General features: G+C 36.2%; 1 protein-coding gene across 13 annotated transcripts in view; it reads right to left on the reverse strand.

Annotated features, from left to right (window-relative positions):
* Positions 1 to 15,496, reverse strand: part of Ulk4 (unc-51 like kinase 4) — a 548,798-nt gene that overhangs the window by 217,895 nt on the left and 315,407 nt on the right. The window contains exon 33 of one of the 13 annotated variants that reach the window (XM_074059108.1): positions 6,721 to 7,240. The exons of 11 other annotated variants lie outside the window; for them this stretch is intronic. In XM_074059108.1, coding sequence (XP_073915209.1) covers positions 7,176 to 7,240 — 65 coding nt within the window. In that variant the 3' untranslated portion in view covers positions 6,721 to 7,175. Of the gene's footprint in view, positions 1 to 6,720; positions 7,241 to 15,496 lie in introns of those variants that run through there. One more of the 13 variants, XR_012443111.1, reaches the window with a different exon arrangement.

The following is a 15,496-nucleotide window of genomic DNA, read 5'->3' on the forward strand; positions in this document are numbered from 1 at the left end:
CATCTGGTCATAACTGGAGACTTTAACACTTCTCTCTCAGTGACAACTGAAAAAATCGGTATGTAAAAAATCAGCTATAGAAAACCCAAACGGCACTATCCACCACTTTGAAATTGATGGCTTTTTATAGAATATGAAAAAACAACAATGTAGAATATACATTCTTTCCAAGTACATGAAAGACACATGCCAAACCCAAATAATAACTCAAAAAAATTCAAAACCTGAAATCTTACAGAGTGTGTTTTGTAAACATAACTGGAAATAAATTACAAGTAGATAATAAGCAAGTATAAAATGCCCAAATGTTTGTAAATTAAAGAACATACTTATAAAATACTCTTGGATCAAGGAAGAAGTCATAAGGGAAAATAGAAAATATACCAAAATGAATAATAATGAAAATGCCACAGTACACAGAAAGAAATCTGCACTCTTTAAACACTGCAAAGCAGCAGTTTTTTAATCAATTCTATAAATTTCCACCTTAGGCATCCAGGAAAAAAGAAGCAACTAAGTACAAAGGAAACAGAAGAAAAGAATTAAGAGAGATAAGAACAGAAATCAATGACATTGAAAACAAACAGAACTTCTGCTTTTAAAAGCTAGCAAAATTTCTAAATTCCAAAACAAAATCAAAGTGAAAGAAAAACATAAACCACAGACACAATGTAATAATACTAATCTACAATACAAAGGAAGCAAATGCTGATATATGCTATACACATCAAAAATGCTGTGTTAAGTGAAAGAAGCCAGATACAAAAAGACTACATATTATAGGACTCCATTTTTGTGGACTATCTGGAAAAGACAAATCTACAGAGACCAAAAAGTGGACTGTGGATCCACTTCATCCATTTTTTTCTCTTGCCAATAGTTTTATTGGGCTAGAACTCAATCCTAGTAAGTGCAGTACAACATTGGTTTACAAAAGGGATTTTATTGATAGACATTTTTTTGCGAGGAAGTATCATGAAGAACCCTAATTACAACACAAACCAGAGTAAAGCTGCTCTGTTGAAATGAAGAAAAGGATGTCTGGCTTGTGCTCACCCCTTGAAAGCCACCTCCCAACTATCCACTTTCTCTAGGAGTGGCCTGGGCAATCAATAGTAGACAACACTGAACAGAAAAGTCTGAATTCAATATATTTGTAAAACTTCTTAAGCAACAGCACAGAATCCTTAATATTTCTTGGCAAAGTGCCAGCTGCTATCCTGTACACAGGATGCTAAGGGCAGGACACAACATATTGTGGGTTTACAACCCACGTATAGCCCACTAGGAAAATGGAAAGGGTAGGATATGAAGTGTTAACATCTCCATGCAGTGCTTGAACTTGAGGATGGATTTGGTTGTCCAATGTCACTTTTTGACTTTTTTGACTTTAATTGGCAAAAACTAGTGTATTAAAGTCTTAGTTTACCAATTGCACATAGACCTGTCAACTTCATGTTAGACAAAATGGAACATCCAGAGGAAATGGGAATTTAATGTGTATGGCATAGTGAGGGAAGGAACAGGTTGGTTGTAGCGAGAATCCCTGCCTAGAAGCCCACTGCTCAAGCTCTGTTCACCATTCAGACTGAAGAGTCAATATTTTTAGGCCCTGTACACCATGTGCACTCCCACGTTTAGTATAGAACTTTGCAGGAACAGCCTCAGCAAAAGTCGGCTGGACCGAGCTGTCTCTGGTTCATTTGAACAACCTGATACATACATATACATATATACATATACACACACATATATGTATACATCAACTATTTATTTTCAACTTTCTTATTCATTAGTAAAAGAATTCAAACCTATTAACTTTAATCTCAGAAAAGCTTAACACTGAAAACAGTGTAGCATATAGTTCTCCCTAAAGCGTAGTTTTTCAAGTAATCTATAACTGTAGTTGTGATTTTCTTTTATTATTAAATTTTGTGATATTGTGATATGATCCAAAGAATATTGGCAGCATATAAACAGATTATAAAGCATAACAATAAAATGAATGTTACACTCAACTCTATCAATGCCATTTAATCTCCCTGGATAATCCTTCCTGCATATACAGTTACTCCCCATTTTAGGTGTTTTATTCTTTGCTTTTGCTTCCACAATGTTATTATACAAGTGTAACCCAACTCTTGAGCTTTATAAAATTGGTTATCATGCTACATAAAGAATTCTGAAGTTTGCTTCCCCCCACTATTTCATCTCTAAAATCCATCCATGTTACCACACATTGCTTCACACTGCTGTGAAACACATTTCTGTGTATACTTTTAGCATACTTACATATCCACTCTTCTGCAAATGTTTATTTGTTTAAATGTTGTTATGGAATTTTGTACATTTTTCTTAATTCACATACTTAACGGTTTCTCAAGGGCATATTTATAAGAAAGGGTTTGCTCAAAGGATACACAAATGTTCAACTTTACAAAATAGTGCCAACTTGCCATACATATCAATGCACACTTCCACTAACAGGGGTGACTATGATTCATAAATTTGCCAGCAATCTACAGTCAATATAGTATTACAAAAATGATTTCATTGAAGTCTTGACTTGTGTTTCCTTATTATTAACAGATTTCTCTGTTATTCATAGACAATCTGTGAATTTGGTTAGTAACTTATTATATATCTTTCTAATATTAAGACATTCTTAGATCACTGGATAAAACCAAATGTTCATATTGTATTTTCTTTTTCATATCTTACTGGATTCTATTTGTCATTTCTATTCATGTATGATGTTGACCTGTAAATTGTTTTGGTAATACACTGTCCTAGGCTACTTTCAGTATCAGGTTATACTGACTTCACAGAATGAGTTACAAATACTACCTAACATTCTTTTCAATGGAAGAGTGCAAGACTGGAATTATAAGACCTTTTTTGTGGAAGCCCAGATCACGTGAGCCTGATATATTCTTTTTGTCTGTTTGTCTTTTAGAAAGAATCAGGCTATGTAGCCCAAGCTGGCTTCCAACTTGAAATCTTCTTGCCTCTTCCTCCTAGGTGCTGGGATTATGGGCATACACTACAACATCCAGCTCTGATGTATTCTTTCTAGGAAGGTCTTCACACTTCTTTAATGATTAATTTAGAATGTGCCGGTATGTGTGTGTGTGTGTTTCTGGAGATAAATAAATAAATAAATAAATAAAGGGGTGGGGAGAGAGAGAGAGAGATCTATATATATAGAGAGATCCAGAATAATTTTCAAAAGTGTCAACTTTGGTAAGTTATATTTTTTCCAAAATTATCTCTATTTTTCTGTACTGTCAACTTTATTGGCACACTGCCATAGGTTCTCTTATTGTCTTTTCAGTCACTTCTATATCAATATTGCTTCCTCTTCTCATTTTCCATACTGCTTACTTGTACTGTGTCTCTCCATTTTCCCTTGAGGTTTTCTTGGTATTTTTTTTTCTATTTTATCAGTCATTTCAAAGACATAGCAGTTGGCTTTGAATCAACAAACTTTTTCTGCCTCATTAATCATTACTCTGGTCTTTATTATTTCTTTCCTTCTATATCCTTCAGAGTTTTGTTTCTCTAACTTAAGTTGGATGCTTAGCTCATTAATCTTCATCTTGAGTTTTTGTTTGTTTGTTTGAGGCAGAGTTTCACTATGTACTTCCAGCTGGCCTTAAACTCACTTGTGTTACTCAAGCTATCCTTGAACTCTTGATTCTCCAGCCTCCATCTTCCAAGTACTGGGATTACAGCTGTATGTTACCACACAAGGCCAACCTTATCTCTTTCCCCTATTGAAATCATGTAGGGCAATGGTTCCCAACTATCAAGAACTCTTTTTTTTTTTAAATAAAATACCAATGCTAAGATTCCACTAAACAAAACTCCTGATTTCATTGGTCTACAGTAGGGCTAGGAGCTTTCTTTAGTTTCTACAGTCTGTAGTGATTGGATGGAGGCAAAGTGTGGAGGGCAAGGAAAGATCAAGTGAAGCAATGGAACAAGGGGGTGGAATGAGAGTCCTCATGCCTTCAGAAGTGTTCTGGTACAATCCTCTGAACCAAACCAGTTTGGAAATTCCCAGAAATGCCAGTACTGCTCCCAGCCTACCACAGCATCTCCACTTACACATTTGTTGAATCTCACAGGGTCAACACAGGGTGTCAAGCACAGTCAGACTTAGAGTAATCTGAAGACTGCCTCTGAACTCCAGAACTAAGAGCCAGCTGGCTGAAGGCTCATGCTAGTCAGCTCATTGCTGCTATGAAAATAACCCAGCAGTGTGTGTGTCTGCACTTATTACTCCACTTAGTGTGTGTTATGGCAAATTTTTACTGGAAATGTGATCTTTTGTTCTTGTGTGTGTGTGTGTGTGTGTGTGTATGTTTATGGACTTTTTGTTTGTTTCGCCAAGAGTCTTCTACCAATTTTGTTTTCTCCAGTAATCTGAAAGGTAAATAAATTGCTTTTAAGTCTAAAGCTATTAACTGGAAAATAAGCACAGTCCACATCACTAGTCCTAAGGGCAATGTAAATTAAAGCCACAGTGACACACCAGGACACAGTCTCTAGAATGGTTAAAAGTAAAAGACTGACACACATTGTTGGTAACGATGTGGGACAACTAGAATTCTATTACACTGCCCAATGACACCAGCACTTGGGAAAAGAGTTTTTCAAAATTAATTATTTTTTAATTGACAAATATTATATGCTTTTGGGGCACTCACAACATGGTGTTTCCGTGTGTGTGTGTGTGTGTGTGTGTGTGTGTGTGTATATACAGTGGAATGATGAAATCAAGCTAATCAACATATCTATCACCTTACATATTTGTTTTTTGTGTTGGAGCCTTTAAAAGTTATACTCTTAACAATTTTTGAGTAAATATTGTATTATAAACTATTGTCTCCATGCTGCACAAGACTCTTTAACTTATTTTTTTGCCTAAATGTATCTACAAGTGGACTTATTGAATCATGTGGTAGCCTTTCTAATTTTTTTACTTCCATGTTTTCCATAATGGTTGTACTAATTTATATCCCCACTAAGAGTTTGCAAGCATTCTCTTTTATCCCACTTTTGCCAATACTTGTTATCTTTGGTCCTTTCAATAACAGAGATAAACAGCTGCATAGTTAAAGATACACTTTCCATGTAGCCCAGCATTACCACTACTCTTAGGTATCTGCCCCAAAAAAGTGAGCATATACTGTACATATGCAGTGAGACCTACATGTGAATGTTCACATCATCTTTATTTACAATGCTGATAGCTAGAAACAACCCCAAAATGTCCATCAACAGCAAATGAGATACAGACACATAACGGAATACTATTCAAAAGAAACAAACTATTAATACAAGTGACAATGTGGATGAATCTCAAAAGAATTTTGCAACATGAAAGAAGCCAGGCACGTAAGATTATATACTGTATAATTCCATTTCTATGACATTTTTTAAAAAGCAAAATTATAGTCATAAAAATGAGTAGTTGTCAGAGGCTGGAAGTGAGCATGAGGAAACTGAAGTGATAGAAATGTTCCACATCTTGATTATGGTGATGGTTTCACAACTGTATCCTCATCAAACTGTATGCTTAATTACTGCATTTTACTGTCTGATTAAACATACATACAACCTCTACACATCAGTTGCTGTAAAAATGGAATGGCCTTTGACACAGCAATACAACTGCTGATAATTTAGCTGAAAAAGCAATCTGTAGATGGGCTCCTCAGTAGATGCAGCTAAGGAAGAGGACAGAGAGCCTCATATATGTCTGAGAAAGATCCTACATGTGGAAAGGGCTAAATTAGGATTATGAGTAGGTATCAAGTGACCAGAACTTCCACCTTCTAGAAGAAAGTAATGCGTTCTCACCAAGCCAACACTTAAATTCAGAACGCACACGCGAGCTCTTGGGGAGCTGGATATCTCTGATGGTCTAACCAGTGATCCACAGGGCTGACAGCAGAAGCATTATGGCTCCAGGGAGCACCAAGTTAACTAATAAACTCAACAAGATACCAACACCCTGCAGTTAAACTAAATACATGCAGAACATTTCAGTCTTTGTTCACACAAGAAAGAGTGACACCAGATCCTCCCTAATGCCTGGACACTATGACCCAAAGCAGCCCTGGGAAACAGGAGAGGGTTGGCTCTCAGTCTCAGACCCTGAACATCGGGTGGAATGTGGCAGTGCACCCATGTCCCTCCAGGCCTCATCAATGACAAGGGAACTCAGGATGAAGGAGCTCTACAGGCCCTGCCACTCTACAATTGTCTAAGGAAAATTCCTCAAGACTCCTAATGGTTTTTAAAACTGTCCCTTTATGTTAAAATATTAAGAAATTTTAAAAGCACTGAGTTCTGAACTGGCTGAGAAATTAACATGAATACTGATGCCTCTTCTCAGATTATACTTAGCTTTATAAATCACTCAGATTGTTGTGAAACCTTGTGATAAACATCTGACATTTCAATGTCATAGACGATATGAAACAATTCTGAAAAGAACTGAATTTTTACTTATAAATGTAAATACATTTTGAAAGTAAGCAAAGACCTCGAAAAGAGCTAACATTGGGAATATTTCATTTCAGGTCCTCAACTCTTAGAACTATTTGAATCAATGTTTTGATTTCAGTGACAGGAAAAACTATTTTAATTGACTTACTAATAAGTGAAAACAATCAAACAAAACAAAAAAACACCTCATAGAAATTGAGATAGATTTTTTATTTCAGGTGATTTCATTTTGAATTAAGACTGATGTGTTTGGCTGGTCAGATGAAGGGCCACTGGCATTGCTCTCCCTTTTTTCTTGTCTTAGTCAAATAACATCCCAAGAAGAGAGGTCTTCTCAACAACCCTGCACACAATTCCCACCTTGCACGTGCCACCACCTCTCTGTGGTGCCACCATATGACATATTTTTGCCACAGATTATTTGCTATCTCGCTCCCCTAGAATGTAAACCCTGTTAAGCCAGCCTTTCCTTTTTTTTTTTTTTAATCTAGTTGTGGCCAGTGCCTAGAATAGTGGCTGAAATTACTCAGTTCTCAACAAAGATTTAAATAAATGAGTATGTGAATGATGAAGGAAATGGACATAAAAGCTATGTCTGTTACTTGGGAGTATAAATGCCTCGGGCCATCACATTGATGTATGCTAATATTGAAGTGTCATGCATAATTTTGAATTTCATTTTCCACCAATGTCTGATTTCCTACTGATGAAATCTGACAAGCTGCAAAGAGAGAAAAATCATTATTAGATCCCAACCTATCATCTACAGGAACCTAAATGTAACTAATCATATGTTTTATTATACATAATAGCTTTTAGAGGGAAAAATATATAGTCACAGTCTCATTGCTAAAACTGCTCAGTTTAACTTTGCTCTATATCTGAATATAGCCACAGACATATAGTTATACTTAAATCTGTGAATGCAGATTACAAACATATATTTTGAGATAACATTTTATATATAGGCAGATCATTTTCAATCTAATCAAGAGTTGTAATTTAAAATGTATTAGAGTTATTACTTTCTATCATAGATACACTATGTGCACACACACACACACACACACACACATACTGTTTCCTAAAGGTAAGAAAATGAGCATATTTACAATGCCATCTCAATGCCAATAACTAAAGAAAGTAATGAAAAGGAGAGAACCCTTTCAAACTCATCCTATGAAGCCGTATTACCCTTTTACTAAAACCTGATAAGGGTACTTTAAAAAGAGGAAAAAAAAAAAACTACAGACCAACATCTCTGATGAATACAGATGAAAAGTCCTCTACAGAATGCTAGCATATACTGTGATCAAATCATTTTTATCCCAGAGATGCAAGAATAGTACTACATACACTAATCGGTAAGTATAATACAGGCTGGTGACATAGCTTATTGGCAAAGCACCAGCCCAGCATGTGGGAGACCCTGGGCTGAACAAATGAATGTGCTACATCACAACAGAATGAAGGGTAAAATCATATGATCACCTCAACACATGCATAAAAAGCAATTGATAAAATTCCACATTCCGATAAAATCCTTGAGCAAATTACATGCAGAACAATCATACCTCAAAATAATAAAGGGAAAATGTACAATGTCCATAGCCAGAATGATACTGAATGGAGAAAGCTGAAAGAATGTCTTCTAAAATCAGGAACAAAACAAGGGTATCTACTCTAACAGTCTTATTCAATACAGTTCCAGAAGGCTAGCCAGAGCAATTAGGCAAGAACAAGAAGAAGCATATAAATAGGCAAGGAAGAAGTCAAATTATTCCTTTTTTGTTCTAGATTACATGATTTTATACATAGAAAAATATTCCACTAAAAGACTGTCAGAACTGATAAATGAATTTTGTAATATATCAGGACACAAAAATCAATATACAAAACCCACTAAGTTTTAACAAAGTTGCTGAGAAATAAATCATGAAAGCAATTCCATCCAAATAGCTACAAAAACAAAATACCTAGGAATAAACTTAACCAAGGAAATGAAAGATGTCTACAAATAAAGTTACAAAACATTGAACAAAGAAATTTAGGAAGACACTAGAAGATGCAAAGATGTTAAAATGACCATATTACCCAAAGCAACCTACAGATTCAATGAAATTCCCATCAAAACACCAATGACGTTTTTCACAGAACTAGAAGAAAATCCTAAAATTCAAAGATGCACAAAAGACCTTAGAGGAACAAAGTAATCTTGAGTTAAAAGAACAAAGCTGGAAGGATCACAATGCCACACTTCAAGATCCAATATATTTTGAAAGGGAGTTGAGGGTAAAAAAAAAAAAAAGGAATAGGGGGTAAATTACATAAAAGTACCTTATGTGCATGTGTGATGAAAATATCATAATGAATCCCTTTGTACAATTAATATACACTAATTTTAAAAAGGGCCAGGGAAAGACCTATTTTAGAGCAATAATAATCAAAACAATATGGTAGCTTTATTTCCAAGATGGTGACGAGAGGGAGGAAGCAGAAAGCGTGCTTCCTAAAGTAAAATCCTGGAAAGAGGCTGGAGATACGACTGGCAGGAAAAAACCACCAAGAAGAGGCAAAACCCTGACTCCTCCACACCACCAGCCCACGCATAGCATCCACACTCCATGTTAAACAGAGAAACCAGGAGGGCTCCCACACCATAAGATGCCAGCTACTAGACTGCTTGGGAAATGTGGACCACCAGAACTAGGACTGGATGCTGAAGGACTAACTGAAACTGTACTGTATTTGAACTTGGTATTTATTTCTTTTGGCTTTTGGTAGTTTTTTTGTTTGTTTTTTCCCCTTTGATGAGACAATGGTAGAACTTCTTCTCAGACACCAATACCAGGACTGGAGGCTGAAGGACTAACACAAAAATTATTAGGACAGAAAATTTATTGCATTTCAACTTCAGGATATTTTTTTTTCTGTATTATTATCCTCTCTCAGTCTCTCTAATGCCTGTTTAGCTCACCGTTGATTAGTACACTATCTCCCATGTTTATTTCTTTGGCTCTGGTTGGTTGTTTTTAATTTTGTGTGTGTGTGTGTGTGTGTGTGTGTGTGTGTGTGTGTGTGTTTTGGTTTCTTTTTCCTTTTTTCTGTACCTTCTCTGCTTTCCCTCTCCTCTCACCCTTCTACTCTAGATATCACCATTGTTATTATTACAAGCTACACAATACTAAATTACTCACAGTACAAGGACAGTAACAATAGCAAGGGCAATGATAGGAAGACTGAAAAAATACAGAAACTACTTCCCCCTCCCCAATAATAAATTAGTACAGGAACCAGAGGGAAATGAAGAACACAGATAACCAGATCCAGACAGCAAAAAAACGACCATAAACTATGTCAAACAACACAATGAAGCCTACAAGAACATTCTGAAAGAAGAAATCCTTCAAGTAATCAATGAGAGTTTTATAGAGATGATACTGGATATGATCAACCAAAATGCACAGAACACACTCAAGAAATTCCAATTAACAAAAATAGAGAATTTGAGAAAGCACAAGAACAAATAAAAGAAACTATAGAAGCACTGTATAAACACCAAAGTGAAACAAAGAACATGAGTAATAAAGAGATAAACTCAGAATGAAAATAGACAATATTAAAGAGGAAGTGATTCAGGATGCGGAAAAACTCAGAAAAAAGAATGAAACAGAAATGCAAAGCAAAATGGAAGGCCAATCCAGCAGAATAAAACCAGAAGAAGACAGAATATCAGAACTCGAAGATGAAATGGTACTTAAAGGAAAAACCAAAGAACTACTAGTTAAACTCAAGACCTGTGAAAAGAAAATGCAAGAACTTACTGATTCCATAAAAAGACAAGATCTGACATCATGGGAGAGGTGCAGGCAAAGGGAATGCATAATATATTCAATGAAATAGTAACAGAAAATGTTCCAAATCTAGAGAAATCTATGCCCATACGGGTGCAGGAAGGCTCTAGAACACCAAACAGACCTGACCAAAAAGAACTACCCCATGGCATATTATCATTAAAACAACAAATACAGAGACTAGAGAAAGAATATTGAAGGCTATAAGAGAGAAAAAAAAATAACATACAAAGGTAAACCCATCCAAATAACAGCAAGACTTCTCAACAAAACATTAAAAGCAAGAAGAGCTTGGGATGAGGTCTTCTGGGCACTGAATGAAAATAACTTCAACCCCAGGATACTCTACCCAGCAAAACTATCATTCAAAATAGATGGAGCAATAAAAGTCTTTCATGATAAGCAAAAACTAAAACAATATATGACCACAAAGCCACCACTACAAAAGATTCTTCAAGGGATTCTGCACACAAAAAGTGAAACCAAACATAACCATGAAAGGGCAGGCAGCACCAAACTACAGGAAAAGAAAAGGCAAGAAAGAAGAGAGTAACCTCTACTACTTTGAGTACACACAATCAAACCCTCAAACAACTAAGATAACTAAATGACAGGAATCACCACATACCTATCAGTACTACCACTTAATGTTAATGGACTTAATTACCCCATCAAAAGGCACTGTCTGTATTAAAAAGGAAGATCCAACAATTTGTTGCTACAGGAGACCATCTCACCAACAGAAATAAGCACAAGCTTAGGATGAAAGGATGGAAAAAGATTTACCAAGCCAATGACCCTGAAAACAGGCAGGAGTAGCAATACTTATCTTTGACAAAGTAGATTTTAAACCTACATTGATCAAACAAGGTAAAGAATGACATTCCTTACTAATAGAAGAAATACACCAAAAGGAAATAACAATTATCAACCTATATGCACCCAATGCCAACACACCCAATTTCATCAAACATACCCGGAAGGACTTAAAAGTATATATTAACTGCAACACAGTGGTTGTGGGAGACTTTAACACCCCATTATCATCAATAGATAGGCCATTCAAACAAAAAATCCATAAGGAAACCCCAAATCTAAAACATACCATAGATCAAATGGACCTAGATGATGTCTACAGAACATTTCATCCAACTTCTACACAATACACATTATTCTCAGCAGCCCATGGAACCTTCTCCAAAACAGATCAGATCCTAGGGCACAAAGCAAGCCTCAGCAAATATAAGAAAATAGAAATAATACCATGCATTCTATCTGATCACAATGCAATAAAACTAGAACTCAACAACAAAAATAAAGACAAAAACCATGCAAACAGCTAGAAACTAAATAACTCATTGCTTAATGAACAATGGGTCATTGATGAAATAAAACAAGAAATTAAAAAGTTCCTGGAAGTCAATGAAAATGAAAACACAACCTACCGGAACCTATGGGACACAGCTAAGGCAGTCCTGAGAGGAAAGTTTACAGCCATGACTGCATATATTAAAAAGACTGAAAGATCCCAAATCAATGACCTAATGATACATCTCCAACTCCTAGAAAAACAAGAACAAGCAAAATCCAAAACAAGCAGGAGAGAAATAATAAAAACAAGAGCTGAAATCAATGAAATAGAAACCACAAAAACCATACAAAGAATTAATGAAACAAAAAGTTGGTTCTTTGGAAAAATACACAAGATCGATAGACCCCTGGCAAACCTGACTAAAATGAAGAGAGAAAAAACCCAAATCACTAATATCAGGAATGAAAAAGGGGAGACAACAACAAACACCAGGGAAGTCCAGGAAATCATCAGAGACTACTTTGAGAACCTATATTCAAATAAATTTGAAAATCTTAAAGAAATGGACAGATTTCTAGATACATATGATCATCCAAAACTGAACCAAGAGGAAATTAATCAATTGAATAGATCTATAACACAAAATGAAATCGAAGCAGCAATCAAGAGTCTCCCCAAAAAGAAAAGTCCAGGACCTGATGGATTCTCTGCTGAATTCTAACAGACCTTTAAAGAAGAACTGATACCAACCCTCCTTAAACTGTTCCACGAAACAGAAAGGGAAGGAAAACTGCCAAACACTTTTTATGAAGCCAGTATTACACTTATCCCAAAACCAGGCAAAGATATCTCCAAAAAGGAGAACTACAGGCCAATCTCCTTAATGAACACTGATGCAAAAATCCTCAACAAAATAATGGCAAACCGAATTCAACATCATATCAAAAAGATTATTCACCACAACCAAGTAGGCTTCATCCCAGGGATGCAGGGGTGGTTCAACATACGAAAATCAATAAACATAATAAATCATATTAACAGAAGCAAAGACAAAAACGACTTGATCATCTCAATAGATGCAGAAAAAGCCTTTGATAAGATCCAACACCATTTCATGATAAAAGCTCGAAGAAAACTAGGAATAGAAGGAAAGTACGTCAACATTATAAAAGCTATATATAACAAACCTACAGCCAGCATTATACTTAATGGAGAAAAACTGAAACCATTCCCTCGAAAATCAGGAACGAGACTAGGATGCCCACTATCTCCACTCCTATTCAACATAGTACTGGAATTCCTAGCCAGAGCAATTAGGCAAGAAGAAGGAATAAAAGGAATACAAATAGGTAAAGAAATTGTCAAAATATCCCTATTTGCAGACGACATGATCCTATACCTTAAAGACCCAAAAAACTCTACTCAGAAGCTTCTGGACATCATCAATAGCTATACCAAGGTAGCAGGATATAAAATCAACATAGAAAAATCATTAGCATTTCTATACACTAACAATGAGCAAACGGAAAAAGAATGTATGAAAACAATTTCATTTACAATAGCCTCAAAAAAAATCAAATACCTAGGTGTAAACCTAACAAAAGATGTGAATGACCTCTACAAGGAAAACTAAAACCTTCTGAAGAAAGAGATTGAGGAAGACTATAGAAAGTGGAGAGATCTCCCATGCTTATGGATTGGTAGAATCAACATAGTAAAAATGTCGATACTCCCTAAAGTAATCTACATGTTTAATGCAATTCCCATCAAAATTCCAATGACATTCATTAAAGAGATTGAAAAACCTACCATGAAATTTATATGGAAACACAAGAGGCCACGAATAGCCAAGGCAATACTCAGTCAAAAGAACAATACAGGAGGTATCACAATACCTGACTTCAAACTATATTACAAAGCAATAACAACAAAAACAGCATGGTACTGGCACAAAAACAGACATGAAGACCAGTGGAACAGAATAGAGAACCCAGATATGAAGCCACACAACTATAACCAACTTGTCTTTGACAAAGGAGCTAAAAATATACGATGGAGAAATAGCAGCCTCTTCCACAAAAACTGCTGGGGAAACTGGTTAGCAGTCTGCAAAAAACTGAAACTAGATCCATGTATATCACCCTATAACAAGATTAACTCAAAATGGATCAAGGATCTTAATATCAGACCCCAAACTCTTAAGTTCATACAGGAAAGAGTAGGAAAAACTCTGGAGTTAGTAGGTATAGGTAAGAACTTTCTCAACGAAACCCCAGCAGCACAGCAACTAAGAGACAGCATAGATAAATGGGACCTCATAAAGCTAAAAAGCTTCTGTTCATCAAAAGAAATGGTCTCTAAACTGAAGAGAACACCCACAGAGTAGGAGAAAATATTTGCCAGCTATACATCAGACAAAGGACTGATAACCAGAATATATAGGGAACTTAAAAAACTAAATTCTCCCAAAACTAATGAACCAATAAAGAAATGGGCAAGTGAACTAAACAGAGCTTTCTCAAAAGAAGAAATTCAAATGGCCAAAGAACACATGAAAAAATGCTCACCATCTCTAGCAATAAAGGAAATGCAAATGAAAACTACGCTAAGATTCCACCTCACCCCTGTTAGAATAGCCATCATCAGCAACACCACCAACAACAGGTGTTGGCGAGGATGCAGGGAAAAAGGAACCCTCTTACACTGTTGGTGGGAATGTAAACTAGTACAACCAGTCTGGAAAAAAATTTGGAAGCTACTGAAAACACTAAACATTGATCTACCATTTGATCCAGCAATACCACTCTTGGGGATATACCCAAAAGACTGTGACACAGGTTACTCCAGAGGTACCTGCACACCCATGTTTACTGCGGCACTATTTACAATAACCAAGTTATGGAAACAGCCAAGATGCTCCACCACTGACGAATGGATTAAGAAAATGTGGTATCTATACACAATGGAATTTTATGCAGCCATGAAGAAAAACGAAATGTTATCATTCGCTGGTGAATGGATGGAATTGGAGAACATCATTCTGAGTGAGGTTAGCCTGGCCCAAAATACCAAAAATCGTATGTTCTCCCTCATATGTGGACATTAGATCAAAGGCAACAACAACAATGGGATTGAACTTTGAGCACATGATAAAAGCGAGAGTGCACAAGGGAGGGGTGAGGATAGGTGAGACACCTAAAAAATTAGCTAGCATTTGTTGCCCTTAACGCAGAGAAACTAAAGCAGATACCCTAAAAGCAACTGAGGCCAATAGGAAAAGGGGACCAGGAACTAGAGAAAAGGTTAGATCAAAAAGAATTAACCTAGAAGGCAACACATACGTACAGGAAATAAATGTGAGTCAACTCCCTGTATAGCTATCCTTATCTCAACCAGGAACACTTGTTCCTTCCTCTTATTGCCTATACTCTCTCTTCAACAAAATTAAAGATAAGGGCAAAATAGTTTATGCTGGGTATTGAGGGGGTACGGGGGAGGGGGCGGAGTGGTTGGGAAGGGCGGGGGTTGGGGCAGGGGGGAGAAATGACACAAGCTTTGTATGCACATATGAATAGCAAAACAATAAAAAAAAAAAGAAGAAGAACTTCTAATGGCCAAAAAACACATGAAAAAAATGCTCCCCATCTTTAGCAATAAAGGAAATGCAAATTAAAACCACACTAAGATTCCACCTCACCTTGTGAGAATAGCCATCATTAGCAATACCACTAACAACAGGTGTTGGAGAGGATGTGGGGGAAAAAGGAACCCTCTTACACTGCTCGTGGGAATGCAAACTAGTACAACCACT

The sequence above is a fragment of the Castor canadensis genome, chromosome 17 (assembly GCF_047511655.1).
Source record: "Castor canadensis chromosome 17, mCasCan1.hap1v2, whole genome shotgun sequence".
Lineage (NCBI taxonomy): Eukaryota > Metazoa > Chordata > Mammalia > Rodentia > Castoridae > Castor > Castor canadensis.